Source organism: Camarhynchus parvulus, chromosome 1, assembly GCF_901933205.1.
Source record: "Camarhynchus parvulus chromosome 1, STF_HiC, whole genome shotgun sequence".
NCBI classification, from domain to species: Eukaryota; Metazoa; Chordata; class Aves; order Passeriformes; family Thraupidae; genus Camarhynchus; species Camarhynchus parvulus.
In genome coordinates, this window is record NC_044571.1 from 79,600,934 (window position 1) to 79,615,952 (window position 15,019).

The 15,019-nt window shown below is 42.8% G+C and overlaps 1 protein-coding gene across 11 annotated transcripts in view; it reads right to left on the reverse strand.

The window, feature by feature from the left end:
- FAT3 (FAT atypical cadherin 3) overlaps positions 1-15,019 on the reverse strand; it is a 399,343-nt gene that overhangs the window by 206,240 nt on the left and 178,084 nt on the right. For all 11 annotated transcript variants that reach the window (XM_030955753.1, XM_030955764.1, XM_030955773.1 and 8 more), the window contains one exon: positions 9,348-9,662. In XM_030955753.1, coding sequence (XP_030811613.1) covers positions 9,348-9,662 — 315 coding nt within the window. The remainder of the gene's footprint in view (positions 1-9,347; positions 9,663-15,019) is intronic.

Below are 15,019 nucleotides of genomic sequence, written 5' to 3' on the forward strand. Positions count from 1 at the left end.
ACAAACCCACAGCATGTCATGACATTGACTTATATATGCAGGAGGCAATGAGGAAACGTTTCTGCACAGAAAGTACAAGCAAATGTAGTATTGACAAAGAAAGAACATGATTACTGGGGATAGTGGGAGACACTTGAGTGCTCTGGGTTTGTTTCCTTGCTCCAGGACAGCACCAGCACAAATGCGTAGGCCTGTGCCTGTACTAGGCTGATGGAGAAGAGGACTCCTTCATCTACCCAAAAGACAAGAGTCTGCTCTGCCCTTATATGCCCAGGTTCCAACAGAGCCATCTGAGACTCCTTGTCCCTGTGCAAACACTAATTCTTTCTCTCCCGTGGGCAACACAGGCTTGCTTTTGGGCCAGAGAGAAAGAAAGGCCAGGAAGGACTGAAAGGCAGGGATGGGATGTGGTGGGCTCACTAGGAGCAGGATAGGAAATACATCCTACTGGGCCTCCAACATGCCTAGGTAAGTTTTGTACACATGGCAGAAAACACTGGTGCCAGGGTTGCCTGGCATTTAGCAGGGTAGGATGGGCTGGACCCATGCCATAAGGCTTTGCACTACATGTGGCCGTTGGCTCTGAAGGCAAATTAAGACCAAATTTTTATTGCTGGCGTCAGATGAGTTAGCTGCTTCCTTTGCATCACTCCCTTGCTTGTAAAAAATTAAAAATGGTCCTATTCTACCTTACCAAGCAGCATGGAGGACTTAGCTACCACACGGGGAGAAACCAAGCAGGAATAACACGCAAGGAAGTAGGGGCATAGTAGAATCCACATGACGATCAACATAAAAACAAGGTTACAAGAGCATGGTCCCATGCAAAGAGTGTTTTTTAAAGATCTAACTTCAGAGCTCTTCAAGCTCTGTAAAAAGCTGCATATAATGTGAAAGCTGTGATTAGGGGGCTCTTCTGATATTTAACCCCCAGATACTGTTTTATTTTTACACATGTATGGCTCCAGTTAAATTAAGCTCTGTGCATGGAGACATATGGCAGCACGATCTGTACAATTACACAGATAAGGTCACATACTTAACTGGCAACAACACTACTAATTTCAAAGAAGTTGTGTCAGTCTTCCCAGCAAATGAAAAACACTCTCATTAACATAAGGGGAAAGGAGGAGAGAGTAATTTCACAGAAAATAATTATGTTTGGTTATAACAGCGTAACTCTGATGGAAACAGAGTCAGAAAAAAAAAGAGGGGGGAATAACACAATCCACTGTTAAGCTTAATTTTTGAACAGACTAGTTTAGCTGAACTGTGAGATCATGAGACTTCGGGGGTATAAGAGGTGCTGACACAATCTCTCTCTGCGTGATAGAAGACAAAGAAGAATTAATAGTTGGTGATTACTGACATTGTTATGGCTTATGCAAACACACCTGCCTTCCCAGTTGCCTTCTCTTTTTATTTCCATTTCCGAGCTTTGTTATTTTTTTTAATACCCACATGCAGCATAGGTCAATCTAATTCTCCAAACAGGAAATATCAGCATTTGTACCAAGGATCACATGTTAACTAAGAGTAAACCAGAACTACATTCCTTGTCTCTAACTTCCAGTCCACTAAGAGATTTTAGAAATTCCTCACAAGAGGTGAAACACTACTCAAGCCACAAAAAGTGCCTGATCTAAGAAGACAGTATGACCGTATTCACTGCACCTGAGCAAAAGTGGAAAAAGCTGGTTTAATATTGTCTGCTTGAGATTTGCAGTGTCCAACATCACAGACACCAGTACTAACTTTGACTGTTGAGCAAAAGATAAACACATGTTACTTGATTGATTAAAAAGCAGTAGGAAATAAGAAGGAAAAAAGAACCCCCTCAACTACCCCCATCCCAAGCTTTCACCTGCTCTGGGCTAACATCACAGCTTTATTTTCCTCCCTGGCATCTCCCTCTCCAGAGCCCTGCTCCTGCACAAATGCCACGCTCACAGGTTCCACACCTCAGCATCCCCAACTCACCAACCTAATTCCTCCTGCCAGAGTTCAGACTTGGACCACAAGCAATGACTGTAACACAGGGACATTTGCTGATGTTATCATAATAATGTATGGCAGGATATGACAAGCTTCCATAGCATATGCATTGTGCATACATTTAACAGGGCTGTTACTCAGTACTGGTGGTACAATTTCACCCAGTAAGCAAAACTGTGCCTCTGCCATTGGTAATAATTCTAACAAGAGAATTTGGATACCTGGAAGTGAATGGAAGAGCCCTATTTAAAAATTAGTGCAGGAATAGCACAGCCTATTAAAAAGGTGATTTCTTAAACAGTTCTGCCTAGCCATGACTTCTGGAAATTTATTAATAGAGAAACTGAACTGACAGATAAGGTAGAAAAATGAGTTTCACAGCTAAGCTGATAGATGAAGTTACTTCTGAATAGGCAGAAGATACGCTCTGCTGATATTTGTAACAATAATAAATGATTGATGTAATGCACAACAATGTTGATTTATGAGATCAGTGGCAAAACTGTTGCTGTTCCAGAATTGGTGCTGGGACAGGAAAGAAGGGAGCTGGCTGGTTATTGGGCAGCAACTTCTTCCATGAGAAAAAAACTCTGTCCCACTGACCCTTGCCATGCTTATGCCCTTCAGACTTAAGTCTCTACTGAAGCAAAGAGGGAGTTCAGATTAAAAACTGGTGCTGCACTGAGTAAGTGAGGACACAATTGTCCAGTTAAGGCAACGGGAATACTCTTTAAACTTTAAACTGTGAAAGAGGGCTAAAGAAGTCATCATGGGCATCTAAAGAAAGGTTAAAATTTCTAGAAGCTGAGTATAAATCTGCTGATTACAAAGAAATCGCATTTATAAGAAATATTGTATCTTTAAATGTCATTTTAAAAGAGGCACTTGATACCAGAGAGATCCAGCAATCTCAACCATATTCAGTGCTTCATGAATAAAAACCCACTGCTAGCAGAAATCAGGTCTGTTCAAGAAAAATGATAAAAATTGATTTATTATTTTATTAATAGCAGCATTACTGTAGCTGCAACTGAGGTGACACAGCTCACACCTTTATCCTCTCCACAGATAACATACACAGATTGTGAAGGAAATCGCTGCCAGGGAGGAAGGGAGGAGGAAAGAGACATGCTGGCTGAGCCCAAATTTTGTCATTTTCAGTGGAATTAGTGGTCTGGCCACTAGACAATACTTACTTAGTCTAAAATTCTTTTATATTTCTCTTCATCTTACTGGAAGTGATGCTTCTCTTTTTTTTTTTTTTTTTGTATGCCTATGTATACATGACTGCAAATGCACATCTATTAATGCCAAGATGCCTGAAAAATCAATAGCTTGCATTTCCAGAGCATAGTTGATCCACAAACGGTTTAGTATGAATTAACTTACAGAACAATCACATAAGGCAAGAAAATACTTCCACTTGCAAACCCCCCCAAAAAAAAACCCAAACACAAACCAAAACCAAAAAAAGAAAGAAAGAAAAACCATGAGGTGAGGTGACTCAAAGTCAAAAGAAGAGTTTGTATCCCTGCTATGCTGAAGCTCAGGATCTAATTGAAAATTTCCTCTGGGGAATAAACATGCCCTGGCAAGCAGATGGACTTGATTTACCTCCTTCTCCGTAATTTTTTTCATCTCCTCTTTTTTCTTAATTATTACTATTATTATTGTTATTATGACAAACTCCTTAATGCAGTAACTTTGTCTAATATGCTGTACAGTGCCTAGCACACTTATAGGTCCCACTGCGATTAAGCACGCAACTCCAACATCCATGGTCCTTTGATTTTCCAGCTGTTAACCCTGGGCTCAGACCCCTGGATATATGGTGCCTAGTAAAGAATAAGCATGCCAAAGCAGAAATTAAAGCTTTTAAAATGCTCTAAAGCTCAATTTTTAACAGTGAGTGCATTACAAAGAAGTCATTAAGAGCCACACTTTTAAATAATAGAGAAGTGAAAGCAAAGAAAGTAGATCATTTAGCGTGTGTTGATACAACATAAATTACAGAGGATGGAAGCCAGCTAATGTGGTAGGGGAATTACATTATAAAATTCTATATTAGTTATGGTCATACATCAGTGATGGATATATCAGGCTGGACACTGCAACTGTTGGTGAACTCAGCATTTGTACAGTGTTCAAGAGCACAGAAGGAAAGGAAGACCAATTCCTCAAATTCACCAGTAACTGGAGAGCCCCACAATCAATGTTTTTTGCCCCTGCAAGGTCCTCTCTGCTCTTCAACAGGGTAAGGACGCTTACAGGCTGAATAGCATTGAGCTATTAATGCTATGACATGATCTGCAGAGCTGATTTTCATCATATACACACGAGCTGCCAAAAACAGCTCCATGGCCAACACCCATGAGGGAGACACCCTTCAGGAGGAGCACCCAGTGGGAGGGAGCTGACCTGCAATGCCATCAAAATCCAAAGTACATTTTCTGGACATGGCACTTGGTGCTATAGTCTAGTTGGGATGTTAGGGCATAGGTTGAACTTGATGATCTTAGAGGTCTCTGCCAACCTCATTATTCTGTGATTCTACGATTTCTGGGCTGAAAAGTCACACTGGGTACCCAACATCTGCGCTGCTGGCAGCCATCAGGATGCGGAGCAGCAGCAAACCACTGGATTTGTCTCAGTCTGTGAGAGCAAAGACGTGTGAGGATTTCTCAGGACAAGCCAAAGAAAAGCAGCTATAAAAATCAGGATGCATGACAGGAGGGTGAAGCAGAGTTTTAGTATGGCAGAGCAAACGTGGCTTTCAGACCCAGCAGGATTCTACTCCAGCTGGCTTTGTGAGTGCAAAAGAAAGCAAAGCCCAGCCTGCTGAGAAGAGTAGCATTCGAACCAATTAAATTCTGACACTCACTAACCCTGTATTAGCTTATATAAATATTAATACTACTTCAGTGTGAAAATATCCAGAGTCTTTCCAAATCTAGGTGCAGATGTGACAGTTCTGAGACAGCTTCCAGAGGCAGAGTATTGCTGCTCTGCAAAGATGTACTGACCTACATGCACTATTTCTAAACCTACAAGTGCATCCTGCCTTAACCACTGCAGCAAATACTATTTCAGGGGTGCCAGGGGTCTGCCTCTGTTTAAATGGTGCCAGCAAAAGGCTAAGCAAGGTGTAAGCAGATTTTCCAGACACACAAGCATAATTTTAGAGTAAATGAACTGAAAAGAATGTGCACAAGAGTGAAATTTGGTCGGTTAGTTTGGGCGTGTTAGTTAAGGAATCTCTTAAGTAATCTACATCAGACTGAAGAGATGCTTATTGAGTTTGTTCAAAATACGTTAACAATAAACAAAGTAATGCAATGGTTTGAATTAAATTTTGTTTTTTCCAGAGCGCAGAAACATAGTAAATCAATGCAGTAAGTTACCCTTGTGAAATTAATGCCCATATACATGAAATAGAAGTAAGAATTTACAGCTCTGATCAATCAGTTTTTTTATTAACTCCATCTTCTGTTTTATTTACCTCCCTCCATATGCCCCTCACCCAAGAGTGACCTGGCTCGGGCCAAATGTGGCGCTCCTGGGAGCCGGTCAGCCCAGCAGCTCTGCCATCCTCCACATCTCACACCACCCGCCAAGGAGCACAGCCCTGTGACCCTGTGCTCTGCCAAAGCAACCCTAAGCCCTCCCAAGCACAAAAGTCAAGCTATGAGGGAAAGGCCTGGCTCTCCCAGCAGCCACATCAGAGTTTTGGCTGACTTGCAGCTGCTGAAGATGCTGGGCTCCAGGAATGCCTCCCCTTGCTGTTGTGTGTATACACAGCTGGGAAACAAATGCCCAGGGGAATGCCTTTCCCTGTAGTCATGTAACCCCTAGAGTCACCTCAACTTTTTGAAAAACATGTTTCCTACTCCCTTCACAAAACTGTGCTTTTGCAATATATTCCTCTTGCCCACTGTACAGGAAAATCCCATCTTGCTTTCTTGGACCTGCTACACTTAGGCTGCAGCAGCCACCAGTTAGCAGAACAAGGCTGCTTTGTTCTCCAGTGTAAATGATTTATGGTTTCACACGTGCTCACGTGCTTCATTATTCACTTAGTACTTGTACCTCTGAATATCAGCTCATGAGATAAAAGTGCGTACCAAGGTGCAAACTGATGCTTGGCTGTATTTCAATAAAAATATCAAGGTGAGGAAAAAAAGGCCTTCATGGGAGGTTGCCCACACCACCTTTCCAATCCTGACACACATGAGCGGGCTGTTCATGTTCCTGTCCTCTTCCCTGGAGCACTCATACAAACCCCAAGCCCAAAGAGGAGGGTACTTGCCACCATGTACTTGTGCCCCCACAGCAGAGTCAGCCCCCAGTGAGAGCACGCCCAGGGTGACTTCAGTGCCCAAATCTTGCTATCAGTGTCTTTTTAGCAGCTCTTCATTCCTGCAGGCGCAAGTCTTCATCTCTCTGAAACCCACAGAGCAAACAGCAGGTAATAATCCTGAAAGGTCTGAAGCCTGGCTTCAAAATGATCCAAATGCACGCGATACATTTGCAGTTGGACTGCCTAAAATAGCCACCATGAGCTGTGCCAGTCTATAAAAATGTAGGAAGTGACAACTTGTCTATGAAGAGGTTTCTTCTATCTACAGACATGGCATACAAGGAGTAATGTTGCTTCTGCTATCCAGATAATCAATCATGAGTGTAAGAATTGGCTGCAATTATGATCCTGAATTAGAACCAGGAACAAAACCTGGACTCCCTGTGTCCCTGCTTGATCAGACATGTCCATGTGCCTCCAGAAACCTGTCTGACCTGCATGAGCTACAAGGCAGCTGAAAGTGAGCTCCAGAGGAAGGCAAACATGGTCACTGCTGACCTCCAAAGACAACTGAGAACATCCCTATGCTCCAGCAAACTCCCCATCTCTTCTGTTGCCTCCCACCAAAACATGTAAAAAATGCAGGATGCTGCCTTCATGTTGACTCTCAGCAGCGGATTACTCACAGGAGTGAGATGCCAGTTTGCTGGCAGTGTTGAAACTTCCGAAGTGACACAGAAAATAAAAGATCCCCTTTCTCAAATGACTGCTCTCCCCCGACAGCAGGAGCATGCTCATTCAGCCCACGTATACAGCAATCGCAGCATACTTTGGTTCACATTAAACCTTTTCATCTTGATTATACAGCATGCTGTCGCATTTAGGGCTGCTGTGCAACGCTCTATGTGACTTACTGCTGTGCTGAATCCCAGCAAGAGCATGGGGCTGGCAGGCTATGCACCTCTCCTGTGCGTGCAGAAGTCTCCTGTACAAAACAACTGGAGTGTAAATTACTGTCTTAGAGAAAACCAGTGCGCTGCAGGGAGACGGCTGAAAGGAGCCTTGTCAGAGACCCCCAGGGGCACTCTCTAGGAAAATCCATTATGCTTTTATTTCTTGGACATCAGCATCCCATCAGGAGAAAGCCTTCTGATGTGAAGGCCTGGCGCTCCCCTTTGGGAGAAGGGATCTCTGCACACACACTCTCCGTCAGCCTCATCGTTTTCAAAACAAACTCCAAGAGGCCACCTTGCCCAGGTCTCACTGCTCTGCATTTGGCACTGAATTGGATAGAAAAGGGATGATTTATCCTCTCTATAACAAATCACAGCCAGTCACTAGCAAGGATGCCCACTGAGTGTAAGGGGGGCCCTTTGGGAGTTGCCCAAGCAGTGAAGTTACTCATCCTGAAACCTTTAAGCTCTCAGACAGCAATTCCCACAGTGCAAATGAAGATTAACCACAGTCAGTGTTAACTGTGAGAATTAGATCTCAGTGTTAGGGAAGAGTGTCCCGCCTGCTCTGCAGAGGGACAAAGAGCCAACCCCACAGGGTGTGCCACCAGGCTAGGGTGCTGCAGGGCTGCCACATGCCCTGCTCCAGTCCTTGTCACAGGCTCACCCTGGCAGATAAGCAGGGCTGTGCTGAGCAGATTGCTCTGCGGGAGGAGCTGATGGAAGGGAAGCACAAGCATTAAACACTGTGAGTCCTAACTCTGCTACTTTGCCCAGATGGGATTTATGGGGTGGGGAGGGGGAGAAGGGATGCAGATGGAAGAGCATCTTCGGCCATTCCAAGTGTTAAAAATAAGTGAGATATGCGCCTTAGGGCTCAGCAGATTGAACACAGTGATTATACATTCTCCATAATTCTTCACCTGGGCTTATGCCTGAAAAGATCCTGACCCCTTCTTATGCCGCATATTGCAATAGGAATGCCCAACCAAATGTTGAAAACCTATTTACTGAACATCATTTCCATACACAAAATTAAAAATGCTCCCTCTCATATCTATTCCTTCTAGTTTTTTAGCTGTTTAGAAATTTGCAGAAGATATAAATAAACTTAAAAAAAAAAATCAAAACCCCAGAACAAAACTAGGAGCATGAAAACAAGCAGGAGCACGGTATGAATTGCGTGAAAACTGAACTACCTTCATAAAGATCAGCCCTGAAAGATCCCCTCGACTCTCCAGCTCCGTATCATGCTGGAGGGTCCCCAGAAGTCCAATGAGTGAGAAAAGCTGGGTACATCCTGGAGTGAGGAACACCAGCTGCCAAGCACAGGTAGGCACCCAGCAGGTGCCCACCCATCCAAGACCTCAGGCTACATCTCCTGGCGCAATTTCTTTATCAGCCTCATTCAGCAAAGGCACCTGGGGTACAGACATGTGCACAGCTGCTCTGCATGGGTGCCATGCTCCACTTCCAGCTAACAACAGTATTTTAACTTAAAACAATCACCATCTCTGCCACACTGCACCCACACACTACATCCCCAGCACTTATAAATCAATGCAAACACATGGATTTTTTTTTTAAAGGCCAGAGGGACGTTTAGGTCACCTAAACTGTCTTTTTGTGTAAAGCAAGCTGTAGAATTAAATCCACCTACTTTAACGTGGAGCCTGATTACATGTGCTGGCCAGCCATCATGTCACTCACTCCAGTTGTGCTACACCAGCTAATAAAGAATGATGCAGTAACCTGCTATGTAACCTGCAACAGCTTGAATCTGCTTCCTAGCACGGTTCTGCAGACTCAGGGCAGCAAAGTCTCATCCCTGCAGACGCAGGGAAGAGGCAACAGCCCACAGTGATTCAGTGACCCAGGGCAGAGTGATTGCTGCAGCAGCACATCTGCAGCACATCATCTGCCAGCACCTTCACACACCGATGCAAAGCAGAATGCTTCAGACACATACAAGATGCTTTAGACACAGAAGCCACCAGAAAACAGAGGTTTGGAAAGCAAACCAGTGCACCCTGAAGGGATGAAAGCCAATAAATATGTAAATAGCATTCTCCCACTGCCTTGAGGCAACAGGGTCTTGTTACCTGTTTTGGGGTTGATTACAAAGAAGTTCTGGGGATTTCCACTTGTAATCCGGTAAGTCAGTTTCTCATTAGTGCTGGAGTCAGGGTCCTGGGCTTGGATCTGAATGACAGATACATCCTTTGGGGAGTTTTCCATGATGACTGGGTAATAGATAGGCTCAGAGGTGAGAGGGGCATTGTCATTCACATCCTCCACTTCAATGTAGACTTCAATAGTAGTGTAGAGTGGGACAACACCATGATCAGTCGCATACACCGTCAACCAGTAGGACTTGGTTGTCTCCCGGTCAAGAATATCTGCTGTGTAGATAACTCCTGTAGAAAAACAGCAAGCAGAGGATGTCACAAATAGGATCAATAAGACATCACATCTATTTTCATGTGGCTGTACTACAGAGTTCTGCATATAACAAAGGCTCCACCCGTAGAAAAATTCAAGTTGTCCACCAAATGAAAACAGAAGCCTGAGTGCAGGAATTGTTTTGTGAACTCAGCTCAACAACTCAATCCTTTGTCCCAACGAATTGAGAGGGAGGGAAGGTAAAAGGATGGTTCTTCATCAATGCCCTAATGCCACAGCCATTTCTTTGCTAGAGCTGCAGCTGGCAGAGTAACAGAAGAAACACCATCACTTTCTCCTTTGTGATGCAAACTTGTATAAACCTTAGTAGGGAGAGATACAACCACTGACAATGAATTGCACAAAAAAAAAAAGTGGCTTTTCTTTTCTAGTTCCTGCCTGTGCTCTTGCTAAAGAAGAAAACCTAGGAGGCAATTTAAAATAAATCCATCCAAGTTCAGAAAACAGGCAGTAAATTTAAAATTGAGCTCACTCATTGCACAATGCCAAAATCCTGGATAACAAGCAATCAAAAGCTCCCACAGTAGCCCTTAGACAATGAATATAACAAATATATTTCTATCCTCTTTTATCACAGAGGAAGGAAAGGCTTGGCCACTTTACCTACTGGTGTAAGAAAACATCAGTTGGTTTTACACCTGGTCCTAAGAAACAAAAGAGAATGTCTGTGTATAAGGAGATGAAAAGGTTCTTGATATATGTGTCATGGAAGTGGTGAGGAAGGGCATTTTCTGATTTTGATGCTGGTGTGATTCTGGCTCAGAGCCACAGAGAGGGACTGAATTACCAGCCCTGTGCCTGAACTGTCCCGGTACGAAGGGCATCCACCCACCTCATTTCTGCTTGAAGTGCTTTCAAAATCCATGCTCCTCCTGACACGAACACCTGGTTTGTGTCTGGTTGGAACCAGATGACTGTTCAGGTCCCTTCTAAACCAAACCATTCTGTGCTTCTGTGATAAAGCAGAAACTCTGCCACTCTAAGACTTGCTTGTATTGGCATAGTCCAACCCTTCACTGCTTAAGCACTGACTGTGAGTGCACAGAGGACCAAATACACCAGTACCACACACAAAATCACACCAGCATCAAAATAAGCAAATGCACTTCCTCACCACTTCTATGACACATGTATCAAGAACATTTTCATCTCCTAATATAGCATTATTAAATCTTGAGAGACACACTAATGCAGTGGATCTCAAGCTTAAGGAATACTCAAATGGACTGTGTGCAAATCACCAAATCATGTCATTAGTAGATGGCAAATGACGGAGAAATTGCAGGGCAAAACAAGAACACAAGAAACCTGAATTCACTCTCAGATGTGTTTGATGCTATTTAGAACAAAATTACCAGTTAATCATTGAGGACAGAGCTGCTCTAAGGTCAGGACTAATAAAAGATATGAGTGTCTTTTTGGCTTTCGGGGTTTTTTAAGGATCCGACTGCACTGTTTCCATGACAGTGCAGCTTCTAAGCTTCAGGTCTTAGAAAAGTTATCAAAGTAGCACAGAACCCAACCACAGAGTCACAGAGATGCCACATGCTCTTGCCTTATGAGATATACATTTTTTTAATATTACAATTTTTTTTTCAAGTTTTAGATTTTATTTAAATGTCTTTTAACGCTAGTATGAACTGACAAGTATGCTCCCAGCATTTGGTCAGCCATATAACAGAGGAAGGGGAAAGGAGCAGCACTGATTCTGGTCATGTATGGGCTTAGGTTGTATCATAGTAACCTCAGATCCATGTCCTTCTCACTCAGATGTATTATTCACCCATCCTAGGTGAGCAGGGCAGCACTGGAGGACAAAAGCAGAGTGTATTCTAAATATTCTTGTTGGCAGCAGCCTGTGCTATGTAATGAGATTCTGTAGAAACACAGGTGAAATATATGGTGAAGTGTGATGAAAAAAGCCTGCAAGCCCAGAAGAGAAATTACACTGCAAGGATCAGAAGTGCCCATTACAACCCATAGAAATAAATAAATAAAATAAATCCACATAGGAAATAATCAGGAAAAAAAAAGATGAATATTAGTGATACTAGAGATGATGATTTATTCAGAAGATGAGAAGAATTATTTTACATCTTTAAACAAAATTTGAAATAAATAAGGTTCTCCCCCAGTGAGAGCACAGAAGGTTTTAGCAGATTAACCTATGTTTATGAAGCTGAATTTCACTGATACTGAGGTGATAATAAATCAATCTTCTGAGTCATTCCTTCATTTTATAACTCCTGGCAACAGTCACTTTTCATTTCTGTATTTCAGAAGGGAAGGATCATTGAACAAGCATTAGCTCCTACCAACAGGTCTGCTACACTGGTTCTTACTTTTACTTTTGATTTATTAAAAGGTCCCAGATACAATTAATTCCTTTTCCTTAATAAGTCTTGTCGTTTCACCTGTCAACACCACACAGCAGCTTGATGAATACAAAGACTTTTGTTCACTTTCAGGTTTTCCATATGGAAATCCTTTCATCATTCTGGGAATACCTTCTACCATGCTCTTCAATGTTCTGTACAAAATGCCTCCTTGCTGTACACCCATATATAGATATAAAGGTAGTATCCACAAGAATACACAAGCTGCCCAAATATTTAATGGACCACTCCATACAGGTGTGGATGACATCCTTCCAGAGGATTGTCAAATGCCAGCTTCACATGAGGTGTTAACCCTTGAGAGTAATGATGATATTTGGTCATCAACACTACTTTTTCATCACTATGGTATGGATGCAAAGTGGCTGACAAAGCTGAGATCAGGAGCTGCAAAATATTCCCTGGGCAGTCCACAGACAGGCTCTCACTCACTTTAGCTGAGAGAAAGGAGGGGAATATCCTTGGATAAAAACACAATCAATTCAGAAAACTTACTTCAAAGCTCATAGATATTAACAGGTAATAGCTCCTGCTATTATAGGAGCAGAAAGAAGGAGAGGCCTGTGGAAGCAGCTCTAAGGGTTTTTCTTGGATAGGTTTTTGTGGTGCACTCTTACAGCTGCTTGCCAATTAAAAGATAAATGTGAATAAAGTAATGATGCCTGAACTAAAAAAATTAAGAAGAAACAACTGCAGAAATCATGAAAATTTCAAGAGGACTAAAAACCAAAAAAGTTCCAAGATTTCGCAGACACATTTCTGAACAAGACAGATAAAACAGACGTTCTCATCCACTGGGATGCTACACCATGGAGGCACTACACTGTTTTTACATGAGACAGCTGAAATCCAAGCACACATCTGTGAGCCAGATCTTTATGTCGCCCTCAGCTGGATTTTGCAGTATCCCTGGAGGCCTGGAGCCAGCACTACCTGAGGCCCAGGGCAGCCTCAGAAATAAAGCCAGCCAACAATCCCAAAAGCAGTGCCACTAATATGCTTCCCACTGCTCTCCTCCAAGTACATATGCCCCACGCAATTTGCCAACCACCATGTGCATTACAAACACTGTAAGTGAAAAATAACAACAGAGTGCATTAGTTGCTGAAAAAAATCCTCAGCACATTTATATGTAAATTAAGTGCAGCCCTTGGGCTTGGCTATGTGCCAGCAATGCGAAGGTTGTGTGCTTGTTTCTCTTTAAGGCTTGTTTTCCCTCTTCCCTGAGAAAATAATGGGATAATGGTTTCTGTATTGCTCCTCCAATTGGACACAATGAGACATAGCATTATGAAGGACGAAGGTTAGAAAAAAAAATCTATTTTTTAAAGAAACTATTAAAGAGGATGAAGCAATTGGCAAACTGGGTTTCCCTCTTTCTTCTTCCACTGATTTGCTGTACATCTGTCACCAGACCACTTCAAATGATGTGGTCCACCCAAAAAATATCTGAAAGTCATGTATTTACTATCACAATGAGAAACCCGAGAGGCTCTTAAAACAAAAAGGGATTAGAGAAAAGCATTATTTCTTTCATCGCCTCGTTTTTGCCCCCTGTTTGTTTACTTTACATATTTGACAGCACTGTGTATATAGGTAGTGTGATGGATGGACCTGCCACAGCTCTTTAAGAGAATGTTTACTGGAGCTGTCAGCCTGGCTGTTTACATAGGTGCCCATCGCCATGGATATCTGCTACACACATACGTTCCTCCTAAAAGTCAGATCATCCTTCATGAATACCCTCAATTGCACAAACATTGAAAGGAGTTCAATTCTGTTTAGTTTTTTCAAGGCAAGATTAAAAGACAACTTGGTGGTCTGTAAGAAGCTGTGCATGGAAAAGTCAAAAGAGAGTAACAAAGCTCTTTAATCTAGCTGAGAAAAGCAAACTGAGGTCTGATGGCTGGAAGTCAAAGGCAGAAAAAGGAGAGTGCAAATATTCAACAAGGAGGATATCCAGCAGGAGCAGTTGCTTGTCAGGGACAGGTCAGAATCTGCCATCATCTGGCACCTTGGTACTGAGACAAGACAATAGAACCTATTCTTCTACCCAAGTTATCGGCTGAGCTGCAGAAACTAACATAGAATGTGATTTTGCTGAGTGACTCAGTAGCCCGTGTTACAAAAATTGCCAGCAGAAGTAGCCATACACTCAGTAAACGATGAACAAGATATGGGGAAAGAAGACTGACTACGAAGTATCTGCTACTCTTCCAAAAACTACCACACAGAAATGCCACATAAAAACACTTAGTTCTCTCCTTTTCAAAATATTGCAGTAGTTTTGTAGGAAGACATATTGCATCAGTTATCAATTGAGAAGAATCTCAGTGACAAAAGATGTTGCTTATTTTCCTCAACCCTTTTCAGGAGTATGAGCTAATTGCACAAATGTGCATCTCAGACTGAGAAATCAGGAAAGGTTAGATAAGGTGAATGGCCCACTTATTTCCAGAGCCTGGCCCAGGAGCAGCTGTAGAGGCGGGCAGAAGGGATGGGAGGCAGCAAAGGCAGAACATGCCCTCATCACAAGCTGCAGCACTGGATGGAAGTGACACTACAGTAACACACTCCCAGACACTCCCAGCTACCAGAGTGCAATATGCCCATTCCCACCCAAGCCAGTTCCTTGCTAGTGTTAATGCAAGGTTTAGTGGTTAAAGTCACTATAAAAATATATAACCTTCAGGGTGACTGAAGCACTAAGGGTACCACATGCGCCTTCCTGACTCCAGACTCAAGATACCAGCAAACTCCCTCCATGTGCCCAAGGGCCACATCAGTTTCTGCCATGAAATGCTAGAAAAAAACATTCTCAGAGCCCCCATCTGCCTCTCCCTCTTCCAACTTCCAAACAAAAGGGCTCAGTGCAAACCAGCTACAAAGCAGAATCTGGTTTGTCCCCAAATTAA